Source organism: Misgurnus anguillicaudatus, chromosome 13, assembly GCF_027580225.2.
Source record: "Misgurnus anguillicaudatus chromosome 13, ASM2758022v2, whole genome shotgun sequence".
Lineage (NCBI taxonomy): Eukaryota > Metazoa > Chordata > Actinopteri > Cypriniformes > Cobitidae > Misgurnus > Misgurnus anguillicaudatus.
Genome location: NC_073349.2, coordinates 23,415,530 through 23,436,563, shown reverse-complemented (window position 1 = coordinate 23,436,563; position 21,034 = coordinate 23,415,530). Strand labels below are relative to the sequence as shown.

The window sequence follows — 21,034 nt, the reverse complement described above, 5'->3', positions numbered from 1 at the left end:
TTTCTTGGCCGCATGGCCCGCCCCCTTCAAGTGTTTCCTTCACACGTGTGAGACTCTAAACACGAATCGTCTGCCCGCAGATGCTGCTGAGGTTATTGAGACCTGCTGGAGATTATTTTAAGTCAAAGTGTAGGCTGCTGACAAGTGGGAGGTTTTTCACCCACGATTCGTACTTTTTATTTGATCCCTAGTTCTTTATTCTTCAAGTGACATGATCGGACTATGAAAAACATGACTTTTCGACGCGTAAAGAAGCTGAATTCGAGCGAGCCGGACAGCGGGGAGATTTACTTTTCTTCCTCTAAATCGGACAGCTTTGGGACTGTGAATACAGGACCGTCAAACTCCGGGGAAGTTTACAATTACAAGACCCTCGCTTACTCTGGAGGGACACTACCGAGGAACTTTAAAAAGGTTTGACTAAGAGTTTCATGATTAATTTAATCGTGTTCAAATCAAATAAAAATGTATTAATAGATTAAAAAATTGAATAACTGTTAAAAAGTGCAGAACAATAAGTAAATAGTAATATTAAGATTAAATAAATTATTTTAAACCACAAATTCATATATACAACAATGATAAAATGACAAAATAGAAATGGACAACCCATGTATACAGCAAAGGCTATGGTAAAAAAAAACATTTATAAAGTTTTTAGTTCATTGGCGAAACACTGAGTTTAGTTCTCTAACAGAACAAAATGAAGTTAAAAGATAATCAGGTGAAGTAGTTCTTTAACTGTACGGTATATTTGGCTCAGTCAAAACTATAGGAAAAGTGTACATTTATTAAGCAGAACTGCAGTATTTACGTTTATTAATTGGTAATTTTAACAATATCTTACACTTTTAGATAAACATTAAGTGTGTTTCTTGACTCTATAGCTCCTTTTCACGAATTAACATCTTGACTATATTGTATTCATGTCGCCTGGTCTCAATTAAGCATAGAAACACACTTCCAGATGAGTTCGCTTTGATTAAAACATCAGCGCGCAGGCGCAACTCCAATTTGATTAAACCTCGCGCGCACGTCCGCAAGTTCGACCTCAGCAGCAATTTCAAATGGACAAGTTAAAGGCAGCAAGATTTAGTTTAGGTATATATTATAGTTTTTTCAGTCTCACCCACTATTTACTGTTACTGTTTGAGACGTCACGAGCAGTTGTCACGCTTCGTTAGGAATGTGGGGAATGTTTTCACCTGCGTTAATTCGCACCTGTCAGTCAGTTTGCAGCACGTGGCGCTCTTCTTCAGAGTCTTATTTGCATATATGTACGTGTGTGCGGTCATGCGAAAATTTAGGGATGACTGTACCTGAAGTTTTTCACTTCTGCATATGTTTGAGTCATTCATTTTTTTTGTAAAGCCCCCCACTTCCTTGCAATTCTTGAGAGAGGCATTTATCTGCTGGGTAGTTTTTCTCTCCATACAGATGTGAGCCTGCTCATTTCTGACCCTTGGATTTTCACACGTTGAAATGTTTCATGGTCACTTGGGGTGTGAAATGTTTCCTGGTGTCTTTGGACCACCCACACACCACCACCAAATCTCCTGTACCTCATATCTGTCCCTGCTGAATTCTGTGGCAGGGTTTTACGGTCCACCTCTTGTGTGGCCGGCCAAAGCGTTTTATAGGCCCTGACCTAGTGTATGGGGCAGTGCGACATTTGGACACTGTGACTCTTTCCTGTGAAAGTTCACTGTGGAATTGAATAAGTTTGAAGTAACCAGAGGTCAATGTGGTTGACCTTGTAATGACAGAGCCAGACTCTTGATGTAGTCATGGTGGTTATCTGGTGATCTAGTTTGTTATTGTGTTAATATTCTTCATAAAATGTTATCCATTATGAATAATGTCTTTCTGATTAAATGTAAATAATTTAATTGAATTAAAGTAACATCTGCTAATATCTAGAGCAGTGGTCTCCAACATGGTGCCCGCGGGCACCAGTTTGCCCGCACAGTGTCTGTGAGGTGCCCGCCAAAGCACATTCTATTAATAGTCTCAATTGTAATATTTATTTATTTATTACATATATTTTATATTAGCTTTTATTAGCTTCTTTTATGTATGTTAACATTTTAAACAATGATGAAACATATCAACGAGTTTAAAGTAGTCCATAATCAAAAAGTAGCCCTCCAGATTGTTTTATCAATTGTGGTGGCCCTTGCTCACTAAAAGGTTTGAGACCCCTAATCTGGAGTTAGCAAAAAATAATAATAAAAAACTTATTACAGGGCTTTGTGGCTTAAGCCTTCTCTTAATTTTTGACTTTGGTCAACAGGAACAGTGTTTTGTTGAAATACAGTATAAACAAGTGTCCTGTACACTCCAGGTTTTTGGATGGTAGGGCATGGCAGGTTTATGAACAGATCCCTGCATTGAGACTCCTACACTCCGCATGAACGCTACGCTACAACAGGGTATTGTGCCGCTAAGTGCACTGGCGTCCGACCCAACTGCCCCCAAGGGACCCTCTTAGTTGCTTGGAAATAAATGAAGTCATTGACTGGGACCTACGACAATTCTCAAAGTGTGCGAAAATAAAGAAAGGCAACGTTTTACTGGCTTAGCGGGGTTCATGTACAAAGTGCACTTTGTGGGCAGCAGGACTCGGTAGGGTGAGGCAGAGCCAGGCTGAATGGGCGTCTGTCAGAACAGGAATAATATGAATGAATTCTTATGTCCGTTGTACGGTTCTTGTCAGTAAAGTTGATGTTCATGCGTGTCAGCATTTATGTTCGCAAAGAGAGCGTTACAGTGTAGATTGTTCTCGAGATAATTTCGGAGACAGATATCTGTTAGATAATAAGTTCAGAGCCAAAACCGTAGAGAGTACTTGGATTTAAATAACACAAACTAAAGGTGCCAGACATTAGACAGACATGCTTTTCAAGTTTGTCTGTCGTGTCATGCATTGCTCAACTTGCGAGTTTTTTTTTTGTTGCATTTAACCTGTTGATTTCAAGCATTTCCAGTGTGCAACAAGGACTCCAATACTTACAGATGAAAAAAATATATATATTCTTACACCTCTCCCTTTTTTTTAATGCTAAACAGAATGGTGGGCTGCAGAAATGGAAGCCACTTGCGCAGACGCCAGAACCACAACGGTAAGGGTGCCACTTTTGTCTTCCACCTACTCGAATTTGTTTGGTTGATGTATGCGTCATTGTTATTTCCCTAAAATACTTGACAGTTCGAACGACGTCATACTGTAGTCATGCGCGCAGGTGTCACTGAATAAATATAACCTAATTTATGTCTGGATGATTTATGAAATAGGGTATGAATGAATCAATGCATGTATGAGGGTGTTATACTCTGGTCAGATGATCACACACACATCTTCCTGTTAAGTAGTCTTCTTTATGCATGCATTTTATTCATGACTGCCCAGTGATGCATTTGCGTTGGAAACACAGAGCACTTATTTAAGGATGATAATGATTTGCATGTTTAAATCCAGAGATTCCCGGTCGGTTAATTGTCAAGACCAGTGTTTCCCAATCTTGGTCCTAAAGGACCCCCTCCCAGAAAGTTATTTAACACACCTGATTTAACTCATCAGCGTGTTAGGGAGACATGTTTACCATTTTGGAAAGAGGCTAATAAGTTGGATCAGGTGTGTTAAATAAGCAGACGTCTAAAACTTTCTGGGAGGGGGGCCTCGAGGGCCAGGATTGGAAAACACTTGTCTAGACGACTACCACAGTCTTTCTCGCCATAATAAGTAGTGCACTATTAGTTTAAACTGCATCAACACAGTAGTCATTCATGCCCCGAGGCTCTTGTTATTTAAATAGTTTGCCTAATACACGAACCAAAAGTAGTCGAATGCATATTTTAAGAGTGAGTGGATGACTTTAGGCCGCCACGCCTATGGCTCTGTTTTAATAACTAAATTATATCCGAGCTTTGTGATCTTATGAAATATTATTTGTGTTTTAGCATCATCACCTTTCCTTTAAATATTTCCGATTACGCCATGCAGATGTATATAAATAACTGCCGTGTCATAGGGTGGATTGTGTGTTTCCTCTTTGATCGTGAACGTCATAACAATTCTTGAAAGACCTTGGGTTAATAAGACTTTCCCATTGCTAACGGAATGTCCCGTGTTTTGGATTTCCTTTTAGGAAAACTGTGATTTTGGAGAAGACAGAGGAAGAAGCTTTCGGCTTTGAAATCCAGGTGAGAGGCATTTAGATATTCTGTACATTTTGGTGATTCTCACGAAATCCAGACTTAGAAGGTGTCCAGCATCAGATTTTTGTAAAAGCCCTTTAAGCCAATCTTTTTGCACTTATTAGATTAAGGTCTGAACTTACTATAACCATTATTTATAGAGGATTTAAAAATATTTTCTATAGAATTATTAAAATTTTTTAGATTATCATCAAAAATTATCATTACCGCAACATAATATTACATTAAATATATGCATTTACAAACTCATGTTTCGGTAATGAGAACTAAAAAGTTGTCTAGGTGAGAGAAAAAATAAGAACTGCTTACCTGGTAGCCAAATTCAAATTCAATTATGTCCCTTCCAACTTTTTTTTATTTAAATGTTAGTTCTTTGAGGGCTTAAACAATGATTGCAAATTGTTGCGGAGGATGAGAAAAAAATTCTTGGGCAAATTTATATTCCTTATTATTGTCTCTACATTTACCAATAATCACCAAATACCACATGTTTCTTTACTGTAAATGTTTACAGTATAACATGAACTGAAGCTTTTCATTTTTTAATTATAAATATTTCCGTGTCAAAGAACCCAAATCCAGTCATTGCGGTAATGATAATTTCCCCCCTAAATGTAAAAAAAAATAATTTGGTTTGTATGATGTCATTTGAAATCATGTGCAAAATAGTACACAACGAGATGTTTGTAACTGTATGCTGCTTATTTTGTTTCTCTTACTTTTTTTATCAAAATGTTTCATGACACCTCATAAGTCTAATCTGGTGAGAATCACCCACCTATTCATCTCGATTCTTTAAAGGGGATAGTTATGGGTTTTTGTTTGAAACCGGGTTAAATGTGAACTACTAGGTAATAATCTTGTGGGTGGGCCATCCTTATTTAAAGAAAAGCAAGCCCTTGTTATGTAGTTTCTGAACAGTGACACCTGTGTTTGTTTGGCCTCAACTCAACAGAAAAAGGCTAAAGGGAGTATTAGCAAAGGTTTATCCTTGATAAAGGTCTCCATGCTGCGTTTCAGCATGCCTGGTGTTTTTGGCCAAAACAAAACACTGTTGACGACTATCAGCTTGTCTCTCTTCTTTTTGTCAATGCTCAGTATATAAAAAAATGGTTACGGATTCCCATGGTCAGGAATGTCCTGATAGCACGTTTATATTTAGTAATGGATTATAGTTCGAGTGCAGGATGGTGGACCACTCCTTTCCTGCCATGTCCTCGAATACAGGATGTGACATTAGGGTTTTGTCACGCGGAAGGCGACACATCAAGACATGAATTGTTTTCTTGGATGACCTGCTGTACAGTGTTTGTTTCAGAGCGAGTATTCAGTATCGGCTACGTAAATATTCGTGTGCTACGCATCTCCTTGTGCTTCAGTCATCATGTAAGCGTCTGGTCTGGGATGAGGAAGGAAGCGGATGGTTCCAAATATTTGAAAACACTTTATGAACGCGCCACATGTTGGATACGTTTGTACATTTTTTCATAAATGTCGTGCGAGTAGCTCAATTCTCATACGGTATTGCATCAGCTATCAAAGACTGTTGTAGTACAGGGATGAGTCACAATAATGTATGCAATATATTGTAGATATCAGTGAGATTGACTTGTGGAGAATTTTAAAAAAATTGAGCGCAAGATTTAATTAATTTGTAAAACCAAATTTGTACCATACTTCCCAAACATTTCATTTTGGGACCCACTCAGATGGGTGTAATCTTTCACGGGACCCACCAACATATTTTTTATGTGGACAAAAGAGAAAAATACAAATTAAAAAAAAATTTTATTTCCATATTTCCGTCATTCACCACAACAGCAAAATGACTTTGTTCGACCCACCTTATCCCACTATGTCACCCACAAATGGGTCCTAACCCACAGTTTGAAAACCCCTAAATTACCCAACTCCTGTAAGATCAGATAGTAAACGTGCCCATTCGAGGGTCCCACTAGCCCAATTTTTAGGGCATCTTTAAGTGAGTCATCAAAGTTTAGAATTGTGGTTGTGCACCCCTTGATGTTCTTCTTCATAATTGAATCCCTAAAAACTCCATTGCCCACGTACACTCAAAAAAATATTTAGGCCTAATTCATAAGATTTATGTATTTTGATTACATGTAACATTTCCATCCATTTGGATTACATACTTCTAATCTAAAAAAAACAAATAAACTTTAAATGATAGATATTTTTTAGATATATGTAAATGAAACCAGTAAAATTTATGTAATAGTTTTACTTAATCCAATGTGTTTTAAATGCATTAAAAAAATGGATTATGTATTCTTTATTAATAAACCCAATTCACTTAAAATGCATTACATTTAGGTATCTTACTAATAAACCATTTATATATTCCTCCCCCATTCACCCTCCTAAATAACAATATGCTATAACAAAAAAAAAAACACAAAAAATAAAAGAAGAGCCAGACCACTTGGTTTTACATTTTATCAATTTATTTAAAACTTCAAGGCATTACTCATAAGGCAGCAAAAAAGAGCAGCTAACAACTAGCATGACAGCCATGGCTTATACACCTCGTAATGTGTGCAAAAATAAATAAATAAGTGTGTTTCAGACATTTCAGCCACAATCAACCTCAATCCACAAATAAGTGCAAACATTTTAACAGGCTGCAGAAATACAAAAAACTCTGTAAAACTCGAGGTAGACATAAATCAGGGACAACAACATTACTTTAACATTTTCAGAAATCTGTGACATGATGTAATAATAATAATTTAGAATGATTGGGTGGTAAGAAAAAAAAAAATGGCACATTGCTTAGTGTTTTGAGTGGCCGTGTGCCATTAACAATTTTCATGCATCTCTAATTACATGTTAGATATACATCAATTACATTTTTCAAAAACTTTTCAACTTTTAAAATTGTTAAAGCAATATTCCAATTTAATAAAACAAAAATCCCGATAATTTTCTTAAAGATTACAGGATTTTTCTCAATTCAAGACTATTTGACCTCAAGCTTACAGTTTCAATGCAGATTCAAAAGGGCTCTAAATTATACCGAATAAGGCATAAGGGTCTTATCTAGCTAAACGATTGTCATTTTCAAAAATAAAAATAAAAGAGGACTTTTAACTCACAACGTTTTGCACTAGCTGTGTGACACGCTAGCATGACATAATTGAAACTACCGCTCCAGCGTTTACAAGCGAGGAGAAAGAGGAGCGTTCAGATGTTGTTGTATGCGAAATGATACTACTTAATGTCTTTGGGTCCGTTTATTATTTAAAATGGTCCACAAATGTGCGTTTCACATTTGTGATGTGTAAACTTCAACGTTATTACGTAGTACACAATGTCGCACTGTGTATCACATGGATAATGCAAGACAAGTTGTTGTGTTTTAAAAGTTTTCTTGCCAAAAATGATAATCTTTTGAATAGATAAAACCCTTATGCCTCGATTGGGATCGTTTAGAGCCCTTTAAAGCTGCTTTGAAACTTAACTGTTGAGGTCCAATAAGGTCTATTAAATTAAGAAAAATCCTGGAATGTCTTTCTCAATAAACAATTTCTTCTCGACTGAACAAAAAAGACAAGCATTTTCGATGACAGACAGTAAATTATCAGGATTTTTGTTTAATGAAAGTGCAATATTCCTTTAATGTTAAAAAGTTCACTTGTAAATGTCCAAAAATGTACCCACTTTGAGGGGGATGCATCAGCGTGTCTGTCAGGTATTCACTGAAGCATCTTTCAGTGATTGCTTGGTTGTATCAAGTCCAGTTCCATTAGGATTTTTTGAAAGGTCAAAGGTGCACCTGATGTTCTTCTGGTAGTTCAGTTTAAGTGCATAAATGAGTCCAAAAAGTAATTTCACACCCATGTGTGACACCAAGTAGGTTTTGCAAAACTTCCACTGTCTGTGCAATCCCCAACTCACCAATTTCACAATTCTGGAGAAGAACAACAAAAAAATCAGTCCCAATAGCAGTCAAAGTGAAATTTTCAAAAATGTGCAGGCAAATTGTTTTACAAACTCTGATATTTAAAATATGTAGACTGATTCAAATGTGTAAAATAATAGAACATTAGTCACAAAACCATCAAAAGACCTGAAAACAGATAATCACCTTGTTTAAACATCTAGTTATCCATAAGATATTTATATACACACACGTGCACATACATACATATATATAAATAAATAGATATAAAAATAGAGTAGGTTGACATACACTTACCACATATTCTTTAATGTGTCTCTCCATGCCTTCTTTGAGGTAGATACAGATGTCTTCAACTAGAACAAGACAAAAAAACACACATTATTTAATGATTTTCTTTAACAATATTTTATGTAGATAATAGTTTTTATATAGACAGATAAAGATTTTGTGAGACGAAGAGTATGTATTTTTCTGTTTCAGAAATATTGTGTCCCAGCATGTGTGTACACTACCGGTGAAATGTTTGGAAATAAGCCTCTTATGCTTATCATAACTGCATTTATTGAAAAAAAAACCACCTGTTTCCAATATTGACAATAAATCATCATATTAAAATGATTTCTAAAAGATCATTTGACACTGGAATGATGAAAATCCAGCTTTGCATCAGAAATCAATATCTTTGTAGCATAACTTACATACCCTGTCTAGCAGGTTGTCCCACCATATAGACGATGAAATGATGCTGTATCTGTAAAAAAAAAAGTTTTAGTTAGACACACAATGCACTCAACAACATAGTATAATTGTAACATTCTTTTGTTAATAAAGTCACAGAGATTATGATTATTTTATTCTGATAAGCCTATAGTAGCCTATGACTTTATTTATTTCTTAGGTTTCAAACATTAAACCACAAAAATTAACCAATAAAAGCAACAGACACTGCAGGGTAACTTACATTCAACAGACCGTCTGTGTAGTGAGGTGTATTTTACTCTGAGACATGCAACGCGTCACACATGTAATTAAACAACAGACAATTATATTTAAGATAATCACATCAAACTTGTTAACTTTACTCACCTACAATTTGGCGATTGTAAACTAGTGAGATGACGATCCAGTCCAATGCAAAATGGCGAAGTCCATGTGCTGTAGCGTCTATTTTTGATTTTGGCGCCACCTCCTGACTGGAGTGTGAATAGACGTCATTTCCGCTTCTACTAAAGTCAGTTTCCTGAAATTTGTATGTAAACCAATCTCATAGAATTTATCCGATTTGTTTCACGGCTAGATTTATTTAATTCATATTCATACATTTTAACTGATTAAATCTAATACTTTTTAAATTGAACAGATTTATATATATTCTAATAAATCGGATTACATATATTTTAAAAAACGAGTATTTAAATAAAATCTAAATGATCCAAATACTTAAAAGCTAATATTGCCAGGAATCGTTTTTTTGAGTGTATTGAATGAAGCATCTGATTCTTAAATCAATCATTGTGAAGTCACGTAGACTGTCAGACACCTTTCTTTTTGACACGATGAGGTTTAAGAGTGTCCTCCACTCATACAGCTGTTAACCTCAACAAGAGTTTTAGGTTTCGGTACAGGAAACTGACATCAGTCATTCTCAGTTCTGTAAAGATGAGGCCTGCACACATCACACGCCAAATATATTGCGAATGTCGAGAGAGAAACGGCATCCCACAACACGTCTCCATGGCAACCTGCGCAAACATCGTGCGACACAAGCAAACGTCATTCTGGTTCAATTGAGGCCAGTAAACGTAAAACCAACAGTGGTGCTCATTTGAATTGCCGCACATTGCTCAACCGTTGATGCAGAAGGCCCCCAAATGCAAATTACGGTGCCAAACTGCTTCCTGTTTAATAAAGGCATCAGCCGAATCTTTGTCCATGAGAGCTGATAATCACTATTATGGTTGTAAATTAGCCAATCATGTTTTGCATGGGAAAAACGTCTTTTCCTCGTCTCTCAGTGGTTGTGGATTTACTTAGTCAGGCCATGGTTACAATGCAATTCCCATATTTAACACTAATATGACACACACTATACCCTGGTAACCTCTACCACAAACAGGTTGACACTGATATTTGGGTGCTAATACTTTTACGCTGGCTAAACTTTAATAGGGCTAGATTGATTTTACTTCTAATATATATTTCACACTTTAAAAAACTTTATTTGATAAAACTTGTTATATCTTGTTTGGATCTACTGTAATATGATTTTCTTCTTTGGTTGGAAACAGTGGGTCTCATTTACTAAGCATGCGTACGCACGCATTTGTGTGTGAAATGTATGGACGTTTTCACGAACAAAAACTTTAGTAAAACTTTACCAATAATAATTATGATCATGGATTTCTTTTCTAGCTCTTTTGCTTCGATTACAAAGTGTTCTAAAAATTTCCGTGGACAAGTTCTGCCACGGTGCTGGTTTGGGCGTGTTTTATGCAAATTTGGAACAGAACACTCCAAATTTACTAATGTACACTGCAATAAATGACTTTCTTACTTAGTATTTTTGTCTTGTTTATAGTAAAATATCTAAAAATTCTTAAATTAAGATGCATTTTCTTGATGAGCAGAAAATACGTTTTTAGACAAAAAATATACAATTTAAGTGAATTTGTGCTTAAAACAAGCAAAAAAAATCTGCCAATGGAATAAGAAAAATTGTCTTGAATTAAGTGTTTATGAAAATAGTAAACTTATTTCAAGAACATTTTTCTTATTTTATTGGCAGATTTTTTTTGCTTGTTTTATGCACTAATTAAGTTACATTTTATATTTTTTGTCTAAAAACTTGACTTATTTTCCTACAGTAGGTCATTTTGCTCTTCAAGAAAATACATCTTAATATAAGAATTTTTAGATATTTTTACTGAAAACAAGACACAAATACTAGGTAAGAAAGTCATTTTTTGCAGTATAAGAACAATTTAACGCACGTTTTGTAAATTGGGCGGAAAGTTTCTTCAGTTTGCATATAAAAACGAAAAACGGATGCAATTACACTGCAAAAAATGATTTTCAAGAAAAAAATTCTTCGTAATTTTTCTTGTTTTCAGTAAAAATATTTAAAAATTCTTAAATTAATATGTATTTTCTTGATGAGCAAAATTACCTAAGAAAATAAGTCTAGTTTTTAAAACGAAAATATCAAATTTAAGTGATTTTGTGCATAAAACAAGCAAAAAAAAATCTGCCAATAGGAAAAGCAAAAAAATATTTTTCTGAAACACTAAATTCAAGAAAAATTTGCTTACTCCTTTTGGCAGATTTTTTTGCTTGTTTTATGCACAAAATCACTTAAATTTGATATTTTGGTCTAAAAACTAGACTTATTTCCTTTGGGCGTTTTGCTTATCAAGAAATAGCATCTTAATTTAAGAATTTTTAGATACTGTTACTGAAAACAAGACAAAAATACTAATACTTTTTTCTTGAAAATGTCTTTCTTAGTATTTTTGTCTTGTTTTCAGTAAAAATTCTTAATTTAAGATGCATTTTCTTGTTGAGCAAAATGACCTAGAAAAATAAGTCTAGTTTTTAGACCAAAATATACAATTTAAGCGAATTTGTGCTTAAAACAATAAAACAAAAATCTGTCAATGGAATAAGAAAAATTTTCTTGAAATAAGTTTACATTTTTCATAAACACTTAATTGAAGAACATTTTTCTTATTCCATTGGCAGATTTTTTTTTGCTTGTTTTAAGCACTAATTTACTACACTTGTTTTCCTGGGTCATTTTGCTCTTCAAGAAAATGCATCTTAATTTAAGAATTTTTAAATATTTTTACTGAACACCAGACAAAAATACTATGTAAAAAAGAAAATTTTTGCAGTGTAAGAACAAATATATGAGAAAAAAATTAACGCACGTTTTGCGAATTAGGCGGAAAGTTTCGTCAGTGTACGAAAAACGGATGCAGTTATTAGTGAATGAGACCCACTGGTTTTATAGTTTAACGTAAACTATCATTGACTCTCGGAAGTGGTCCTAAGAATTGTTATTAAAACGTAAAGTGCTGGTTAGCAAAATATTTTGTTTGCCTCTGCCATACGTCTGAATTGACCCATGTGTCATTAAATCTCAATGTGCAGTTCAAACATTGAAATGACAACAAATGTAAGAGTTACAAATAGGCGAGTTTCGGTGTGTCTTGTTGATCAAGGATGTTTGTATGGCTCCAGGTGCTTTGGTCACGTTTCGCCGTCTTCAAGCTATTGAGTCTGTCAGTCAGTCTTTGTGAACCCAAGCGGGTCAACATTCAAGTCACCGAGTTCATTATAGTTTTAATCCAGCGATAGTCCCAGTAAAAACACCATCATACCTTGATGTGCTCTGAACAGCTCTTTCTTTATATGACACACAAAAATGGCACGCCTTTGTTGTCGTTGTATGACTCATTTTGTTTACTTTACTATAATCCAGTTGCGTGTCTATAAATAACTTTTTACTCTCGGCAAAGAGACGGCTTTGTTTACCATCTGTTTTGGTTTGGCCTACAGACGTACGGGCTGCATCACCAGAACGAGAACTCCGTCGAGATGTGCACCTTTGTTTGCAAAGTCCACGAAGACAGCCCGGCCCAACGTGCAGGCCTTAAAATTGGTAAGTATGTTCATATTAACCCTTTACACTGGGTTATAAACTAAACTGGTATTTGACACCAAGACTATAAAATTCAAAGTAGTCTTGGGCTCAAAGCAAGAAGTGCGTTCCAAACCAAAGGATCGATTTTTCTTATTCACATCCTGTTTCGATGTAAAATTCATCGGCGGGGTATAATATTTCAGTAGGTAGTTGAAAGACTGCTTTGTAATGCTTTCTCTCTTCGAGATCTTGTCAGTCCAGTCAACAAGCAGGACGGTTGAGTGACAGTTTACTGTTTAAGGAAGTGCAGACATCACAGTGTGCCTACCTGTTTTGCAGCCCACATACACTGTAAACAAAAATGTATTGTTTCAGACTGTAAACCCGGATACAGTGTGTGGCTTTCTGTGGGTTGCATATTTTACACCGGCCTAGTTTATTCATGTGAGGGTTTTTATGATTATGTACTTGGCAAAGACTAGGGCAAAAGTCGAAGAGTACATTTTTATGTCTTTAACCTCCTAAGACCTGGTCACATCCTGTTTCAATGTAAAAAAAAAATCTGCCAATGGAATAAGAAAAATGTTCTTGAAATAAGTTTACATTTTTCATAAACACTTAATTCAAGAACATTTTTCTTATTCCATTGGCAGATTTTTTTGCTTGTTTTAAACACTAATTTACTAGACTTATTTTCCTCTTCAAGAAAATGCATCTTAATTTAAGAATTTTTAGACATTTTTACTGAAAACAAGACAAAAATACTAGGTAAGAAAGTCAATTTTTGCAGTGTAAGAACAAATATAAGAAAAAAATTAACGCACGTTTTGTAAACTAGGCAAAAATTTTCATCAATGTGCATATAAATATGAAAAATGGATGCAGTTATTAGTGAATGCGACCCACTGGTTTTATAGTTTAACGTAAACTATCATTGACTCATCGGCGGGGTATATCATTTCAGTAGATTAGGAGCAAAACAATTTTTATTTCAACAATATATTTCGATCTTTGGCGCTTGCTCAGTCAGATTATCAATGTTATATTTTTCACTTTACTTACATGGGTGATTCTCACAAAATCCAGACTTAAAAGGTGTCCAGCATCAGATTTTTTTAAAACCCAATGAAGCCCATTTTTTGCACATATAGGATTTAAGGATTTAAAAAATATTTCCTACAGAATTATTTACATTTTTAGATTATCATTATCAAAATTATCATTACCGCAACATATTACATTACATATATGCATTTAAAAACTCATGTTTCGGTAATGAGAACTAAAACGTTGTCTAGGTACTATGACAAACAAAATTTCAACTTTTCTCTGGAGAGAAAAAATAAGAACTGCTTACCTTGTAGCCATCTCGAGTGTCACAGTCAATTATGTCCCTTCCAACATTTTTTTAAAATGTTAGTTCCTTAAGGGCTTAAACAATGATTGAAAATTGTTGCGGAGGATGAGAAAAATTTTCTTGGACACATTTATAGTCCTTATTATTGTCTCTATATTTACCAATGATACCACATGTTTCTTTACTGTAAATGTTTATAGTATAACATGCACAGAAGCTTTTTATTTTTTATATTTTTTTAATTATAAATATTTCCATGTCAAAAATCCAGTCATGGACACGTTGCGGTAATGAAAAATTTCCCCTTAAATGTGGAAAAACAACAAATTGGTTTGTATGATGTCATTTGAAATCATGCAAAATACTACATGAAGAGATGTTTATAACTGATGCTTCTTATTTTGATACTCTTACTTTGCATTTACATTTTTATCTAAATGTTTCACGACACCTCATAAGTCTAATTTCGTGAGAATCACCCATATAGGAATGATTTTATGTAAAAAAGCTGGGTTTTAATCATTCATTCCCTATTAATCGAACCCTTGACCCCGGTGTGCCAACAAGATTTCATATTCAGGTTTTTCCGAAACGTTACCATTGGCCGAAATTGAATCTGCAGAATCTGCATTCTTTTCTGCCGTCTCCAACATAAACAAAAACTGCTAAGGTGTCCAATTGCTCTGTCCTGGTATCAGTTGATCTTTAGCGAGACCTATCTATAACAATTGCGATAAAAACAAAATGATGCCAGATTAGAAACAACATAAACTTGCTGTGTGTGCCTACTGGTTTCACTTCCTGCATACCCTGCATGCCTTGCACCATTGTCCTCTCGAATGCACATGACCTCATCATTCCTAGATACAAAAAAACAAAACTCGGAGAAGAAAAGAAATTATTATATTATTGTGTGCTGTCTGTGCTCTTTTTTTTTAAACATACCAATAAACCACAAATAAACAGAGTGCAAGAAGAAAATAAAGTGCTATTTTCAGTTTAGTGCTGTAAAATGTGTTTACCAGCTGGCCATGAGGCCACACACATCATACACACACACACACTATAATGCACAAAAAAACATGCTGTCTAATGTGAGATTTGTTTTTTGTAGGAGACACCATTGCCAGCGTGAACGACAGCTCGGTGGAAGGGATTCGTCACAAAGATATCGTTCAACTTATTAAAGCATCGGGCAACAACATTAGGTAGGTAGATGATGTATTTTTGTAACCTTTTTGATGTGATGAACTACACAAAATGAGCTCACACTTGATGGAAAATAAAGAATCGACTGAACCGTTCCAAATGTACGTGTGGTTGTTTCAGATTAGCTTCAAGAATTAGTTTGGTTATTACGCGATGGGAACCACACGTTTAATAAAAGATGAAAGACTTGAGAAACGAAGCGGCGTTTATAAAGTGTGGAGACCGATGATGTAAACCACATGAATGAAGATCAACTCATGCCCTTACTTTCCACGCTACTTAACACAATTATTTCCACTTTTAAAGCATGCGGATACATTGTAAATGAAAGTTTACAGGAGCCATAAAATGAGCTTCCCACTTCATATCCATATCACTGGAGTCTTGAAATCGTATACATTGAGGGGAAGGGAAGTTTTGTGTTACTAATCTCATATTCAGATGTTTAAAGAGCTTTTCGTTGTGGATTTGTCACAGTAATAGTCGAGTTTTAAAGGGAAGTAACTTTTTGTTCCTGTGTTTAGGTTGGAAACAGTTTATAGCGACGCTATAAGAAAAGCAGAATTGGAGGCCAGACTGCAGTATTTAAAGGTAAGAAGGACACAAAACAGCACACATGTACTCTTCTCATACATGGATACGTAATGCAAACCCAGTTTGATCTCAGCTGTCTCAGTCTGGCACTGGGCTTCAGCTCTTGCCACACCTGTTTGCTCTCTCACCCCACCTGTTCCACAGACAGTCCGGTTTTAATCCCTCGCATACCACAGTACAGCTGACGGTGCATTCACAAAAACACTGAAACGCTTTTTTACATTCCTCTGCACATTTGGAGTTGAGCGGCAGAAAAATGAGAAGTTGGGTTTGCGATGATTGCAACAGCTTGTGTCTTGAGCTTGTATGTGTCAAAAGATGTCGTCTAGGCCAGTGTTTCCCAATCCTGGTCCTTGAGGACCCCCTAACAGAAAGTTTTAGATGTCTCCTTATTTAACACACTTGATTTAACTTATCAGCTTGTTAGCATGTTTACCATTTTGGAAGGAGGCTGATTAGTTGAATCCGGTGTTTTAAATGGAGACATCTAAAAATTGGGAAGCACTGATCTAGGCTACATACATTGACCGCACTTGATGTATGACATTTTTTTTAAAATATAAATGGCGTTTAAGAAAAGACGACACAACTACCGGCAAAAAATTTTTTTTTTTTAAATGATGAAATGATATAATAGCAGTGTACAAAAAAGAGGTAGTTGTACAGTTTCTTGTTAAATGCTTACGAAATAAGACTAGTTGATGAAATCAAATTCATCTGGTTATTTTGCAGTGGTTTACATCTACTGACCTTAAGTACATATAACTTGAGTTGGGGAGTTGGTCATGAGAAAAGATCTAGCATCATTTCCCACCCAAAAATGAATGTTAAAGAGTATATTTCACAGACTTTTTTTGGTGTCCCCAGAGTACGTATGTAAAATTTTAGGTCAAAATACAATCGAGAATTTATTATAACATGTTAACCCTTGTGCCTTGTTCCAATTCACTACCCTTTCGTGTTGTTAGCGGCCGAAATGGCCACTAAATTAAACGGCTGTAGAAATGGTAAAAAAATCTCTGTTTTGCACAGGCCTACTAAAGGGTTAATGGTGGCACATGGTGATCGACAGTAAAAATTACAAATTTTACCTCTTTGCAAAAGGTAAAACCACAGAGAATTAAAAATGCATGATAATAAGGTGTTATAAAGTGATAATAAGGCTCTGCAATCAAAAAAGTTGTTATAATGGAAGGCAATGGGGCAAAAATGGCCACAAACAGTAAATGAGGGAGAAAATAAAATAAAATCTGATGCTGCACAAAAACTGAAAATGCATCAAAGCCAATGTTTTTACTAATCTTTGGCATGCACAAGACTGTGAAAAAGGTCAAAGAAAATCCAGTCCACAATCACTTTTTATATTGAAAATCTGCCATTTTGTGTTTTTTTCCCAAATCAGTGACACCACTTATAAACTTGGCAATGAAAGAGTTTAAATCATTGAATTTTTGAAAACATTTGGTAGTTTTAATCAGTACTGACGTTGATTAACAGATTTATGAAAAAAAAAATTAATCTGATACATTTTTACAGCAGTTTAACACGTAAGGGTAGTAAATTTGCCCGCGGTATATTGTTAAGTTTTTTAAAAATTTCAAAGCATTTTCTTAAAATATGTGTAAATATAAGATTTGTCACCAAAAATTATTCCATTTTCTGAAACACAGAGAAAGTTGTGGCCAAATTAAGACTAAAAAATAACAAAAATGGCCTCAACAACACATAAGGGTTAATATTTACACTTGTGCTGTTTGGGTGTGTCCTTTAAAATGCAAATGAGTTGATCTCTGCACTAAATGGCAGTGCCGTGGTTGGATATACCAGCCCTTAATCTGCACTATTAACCTCTTTCTGACATCACAAGGGGTGCCAATTTTGCTGAGTTGCTGAGTTTTTTTCAAAGTTGCTGGGTTGATACAAGCACTGGGGATCTACTTATAGCAAGTCGGATTTTTATAATATGACTCCTTTAAAGGCGAAGTCCACGATGTTTGAAAAACGGTTTGGAAAAGGAAACGGGCCGACTACCAAAACACACTTATAGCCAATCAAATCAAATGCCGGATTGCGTATGTGTGGGGCGGGTCTATCAACAGAAGATCCAGATTCTATTGGGGTAGGGGCGTGTTTGTTTGGGTGATTTCAAATATCAACATTGGCTTTCAAACATCATGGACTCCACCTTTAAAATACTTTAAATATAAAAGGTTTTATATATATTATTACTGTGCTTTAGGGTGGTCCTTATTTTTCAACTTTTCAAAGTTCATGCTCTCATCCCACCAATATGTTTGAATAAAAAAATTGGGAACAATTTTTTCAATATTATTTAATATTGAAAGGTTGCTCAAGACCTTTGAAGTTCAAAACATTTGTGTATTATTTGATACTTTTTGCTAGCATGTATAATTGTTTAGTAATATATACGTATGGCGGCAATGGACTTATTTGACCATGCTCCATGCAATTAAAACTCTTGTTTTAGTTGTGATATGTCTTTCAAAGCAAGAAAGCTTCAATGTGAATGAAGCACAATAGACAATATACACTGAGACAATGGTTGAAGCAACACGAAGCAAGTCCGCTATATGGTTAATCGGATCAAAAGAGAAATAACTGGAACAAAGTTACCCTCGAAAAAGCAAGTTTTATGTGTCTTGTGCATTTTTAAATGGTACAGTTTTTGCAAAAATATGTAATTTCGGAAATATTCAAAGGCTTTGAGCAACCTCTAGATATTGTAGGAACAATGTGTTTTTATAAATATCCTAACACATTTAGGGGGTAAGAGAACATAAAAAAAAAAAAAAATTGACCCATTATAGGGACCACCTTACTGTGCTTCTTAACAAATTTCTTCATGACATTAAAGACGCAGACATATTTGCCGTTACTAATTTTGAGGTTTCCTCCTGCAACTCAATGCAACGCTGCAGTCTTTGCAATCTCTAGGTGTTTGCACCGCGTTGAAATGAGATGGTTTGTTGATATGAGAAGTAGTCTTAGAGAAGTGAAATCACGTCTGACCCCTCATACCACACACTTCCCTGTTCTCTATGGTAATGGAAAAAGTATTGTGAGCACAGCAGCCGAATGACACGTCAAATGACTCTGTCTCTTTTCTTCCAGCAAACCCTACATGAAAAATGGGATGAGTACAGATCACTAATGGTGCAGGAACAGAGACTCGTACACGGTGAGATTCTCATTCATTTGTATGCCATGCGTGCGAGTACTTGGCTCGTGGTTAACAGAGATATTAAGTGAGTTCATGTGTGAAAGCTGAACAGTTGATGGTCTGACATTTCAGCACTTCTGCCCTTTATCTTTGTCGCACCAAGCACTTCCTGTATGTAAAGTGAAACGGTTAATTCTAAATGTACTCTCTAAATATCCAAACGAGAGTACATTTAGAGAGCCTTATAGATAAAGGAGGAAACGAGCAGATACAGTCATTAAAGATCAAACTTGTATATACTTTAATAGCCTGCAGGATCTCATAAAGACTTTAAAAGAAGTAATTCATCTTTAAAGGCTTCCAAAAGTTTAATTAAGCTTTGTATCCTCAGGCATCGTCATGAGCGACGTCGCAATATACGAGTCTCTGGAGTCAGCCGGAATCTACGGCAGTCTGGGAACCCCGAGCCCGGCGACCATGCGAGCAATGTGCGGGACCGACAGCACGAGCAGCAGTATCAGCCACCTCAGTGCCGCCACGGCGGAGGACGACTCGCTCTACCAGGTCTTCCAAGGGGACCGCTCCAGTAACGACGAGCTCGATTCGAACCGAGACAAGGGTCAGGGTCGTCAACGCCTCCTCCGGCCCGCCAGCGAGTTCTTCGCATCCGCCAAAACGTCCCTGACCCGCAGCGCCAGCACTCGGAGCTACATAAAAGGACCGGGGTCATCCTCTGTGCCTAATGGGGAAAAACAGCAATGCGGAGGGTACAACACACTCCAGCGCAAACCCAAACAGAAAAGCTTCAGACGGAGATTATTAAAGTACATTCCCGGTGTAAATCGACCCATGGAAGAGGAGGAGAGCACGCTTTGAGAAACAAAACTTAGAGACTCGACCAAAGAATAAACATTTAACAGGCGAATGCGTCCGAAAACAAGAACTGAAGACCAAAGTTGAAGGCCAAGATATACCAAAGACATCAGTTTGAGTTTTATTATTCCTGTTCATCTTGAAATCTCTGTAATATTTGCAGTATTGTTTCATTAGAATTACAAAATGCCTCAGTTTAAAAAAAAATATTTTCAGTATTTCAAGTCCTCTTGCCTTGAAATTTTCTTGTTAGTTCAGAGAAATACTGTTTAAGATAGGCATGCCAAAGGTTTCCAAGTCCTTGCTTTAGAGATCTGAATACAAAACATTGACAAAAAAATTGGATTGGATATTCAATGACACACTTTGGAAATATTCAGGTTTGTCTGAAATGCTGAAAGTAGAGTCGTCGTGTATTAATGTTTGTTGCTGGAATGTTGTTTGTAACAAATAACAAGATAACAAGGCCAACAAACTGTTTCGTACAACAAAAAAAAACGGGGACGGTTAAAATGTCTTAATGACTCTGTTGTTAACTAACAACTTCATTTCCTAGTGCTTATTAGGCACCTTTCTTACGTCAATTTTTGTAAATATGTTTTGTCATGTTTAAGTTATTTATTTAATTTGTTTTTGTTTTTTTCTGAAGGTTTTGTTGTAAAAAAATGAAGGATTTTTTTTATTTGATCATTTATATTTGTTAAATTAGTAAATGCATAGGTCTTTGAAGGATATTTAAGAAGACCCTTTTATTTGGCTTGTGAATTTTTCTATTTTTGAAAATATAGACTGAAAATAATAAAACGGTTGTTCAATGTTCAATATCGCTGCTGTTTAGGTTATTATTTTCCCACTTCGCACTCCTATCAGGGTTCCCACAGGTCCTTGAAATCCTTGAAAGTTTGTGAAGACTTTTTAAGCACACATGCTGAACTGTTTGCTTTAAATGCTTATATGTTCTGTATGCGAATGTTGATTCAAACCAAAATGCTTTTTTTTTGCATAGTTGTGTTTGACGCATAAAATCGTCTCGGG

General features: G+C 35.6%; 1 protein-coding gene and 1 long non-coding RNA gene across 5 annotated transcripts; one reads left to right on the top strand and one right to left on the bottom strand.

Moving 5' to 3' along the window:
• The first annotated feature begins 31 nt into the window (after positions 1-31).
• tamalin (trafficking regulator and scaffold protein tamalin) lies at positions 32-20,803 on the top strand. Its single transcript, XM_055187475.2, has 8 exons — positions 32-414; positions 3,070-3,122; positions 4,149-4,203; positions 12,701-12,803; positions 15,257-15,350; positions 15,876-15,942; positions 19,078-19,144; positions 19,518-20,803. Exons 1-8 carry the CDS (start codon positions 223-225, stop codon positions 20,000-20,002), a joined length of 1,116 nt encoding a protein of 371 aa, XP_055043450.2. The 5' UTR covers positions 32-222; the 3' UTR covers positions 20,003-20,803.
• Positions 6,610-9,629, bottom strand: LOC141349183 (uncharacterized). Of its 4 annotated transcripts, XR_012372932.1 has the most exons (5): positions 9,230-9,629; positions 9,105-9,142; positions 8,846-8,894; positions 8,438-8,496; positions 6,610-8,149 (listed from the first exon to the last, which is right to left on the bottom strand). It is a non-coding gene; the product is annotated as an uncharacterized lncRNA (long non-coding RNA). The 4 variants fall into 4 exon arrangements; XR_012372931.1 differs by lacking the exon at positions 9,230-9,629 and having other exon boundaries at positions 6,611-8,149; positions 9,105-9,215; XR_012372930.1 differs by lacking the exon at positions 9,105-9,142 and having other exon boundaries at positions 6,612-8,149.
• Positions 20,804-21,034: the final 231 nt, after the last annotated feature.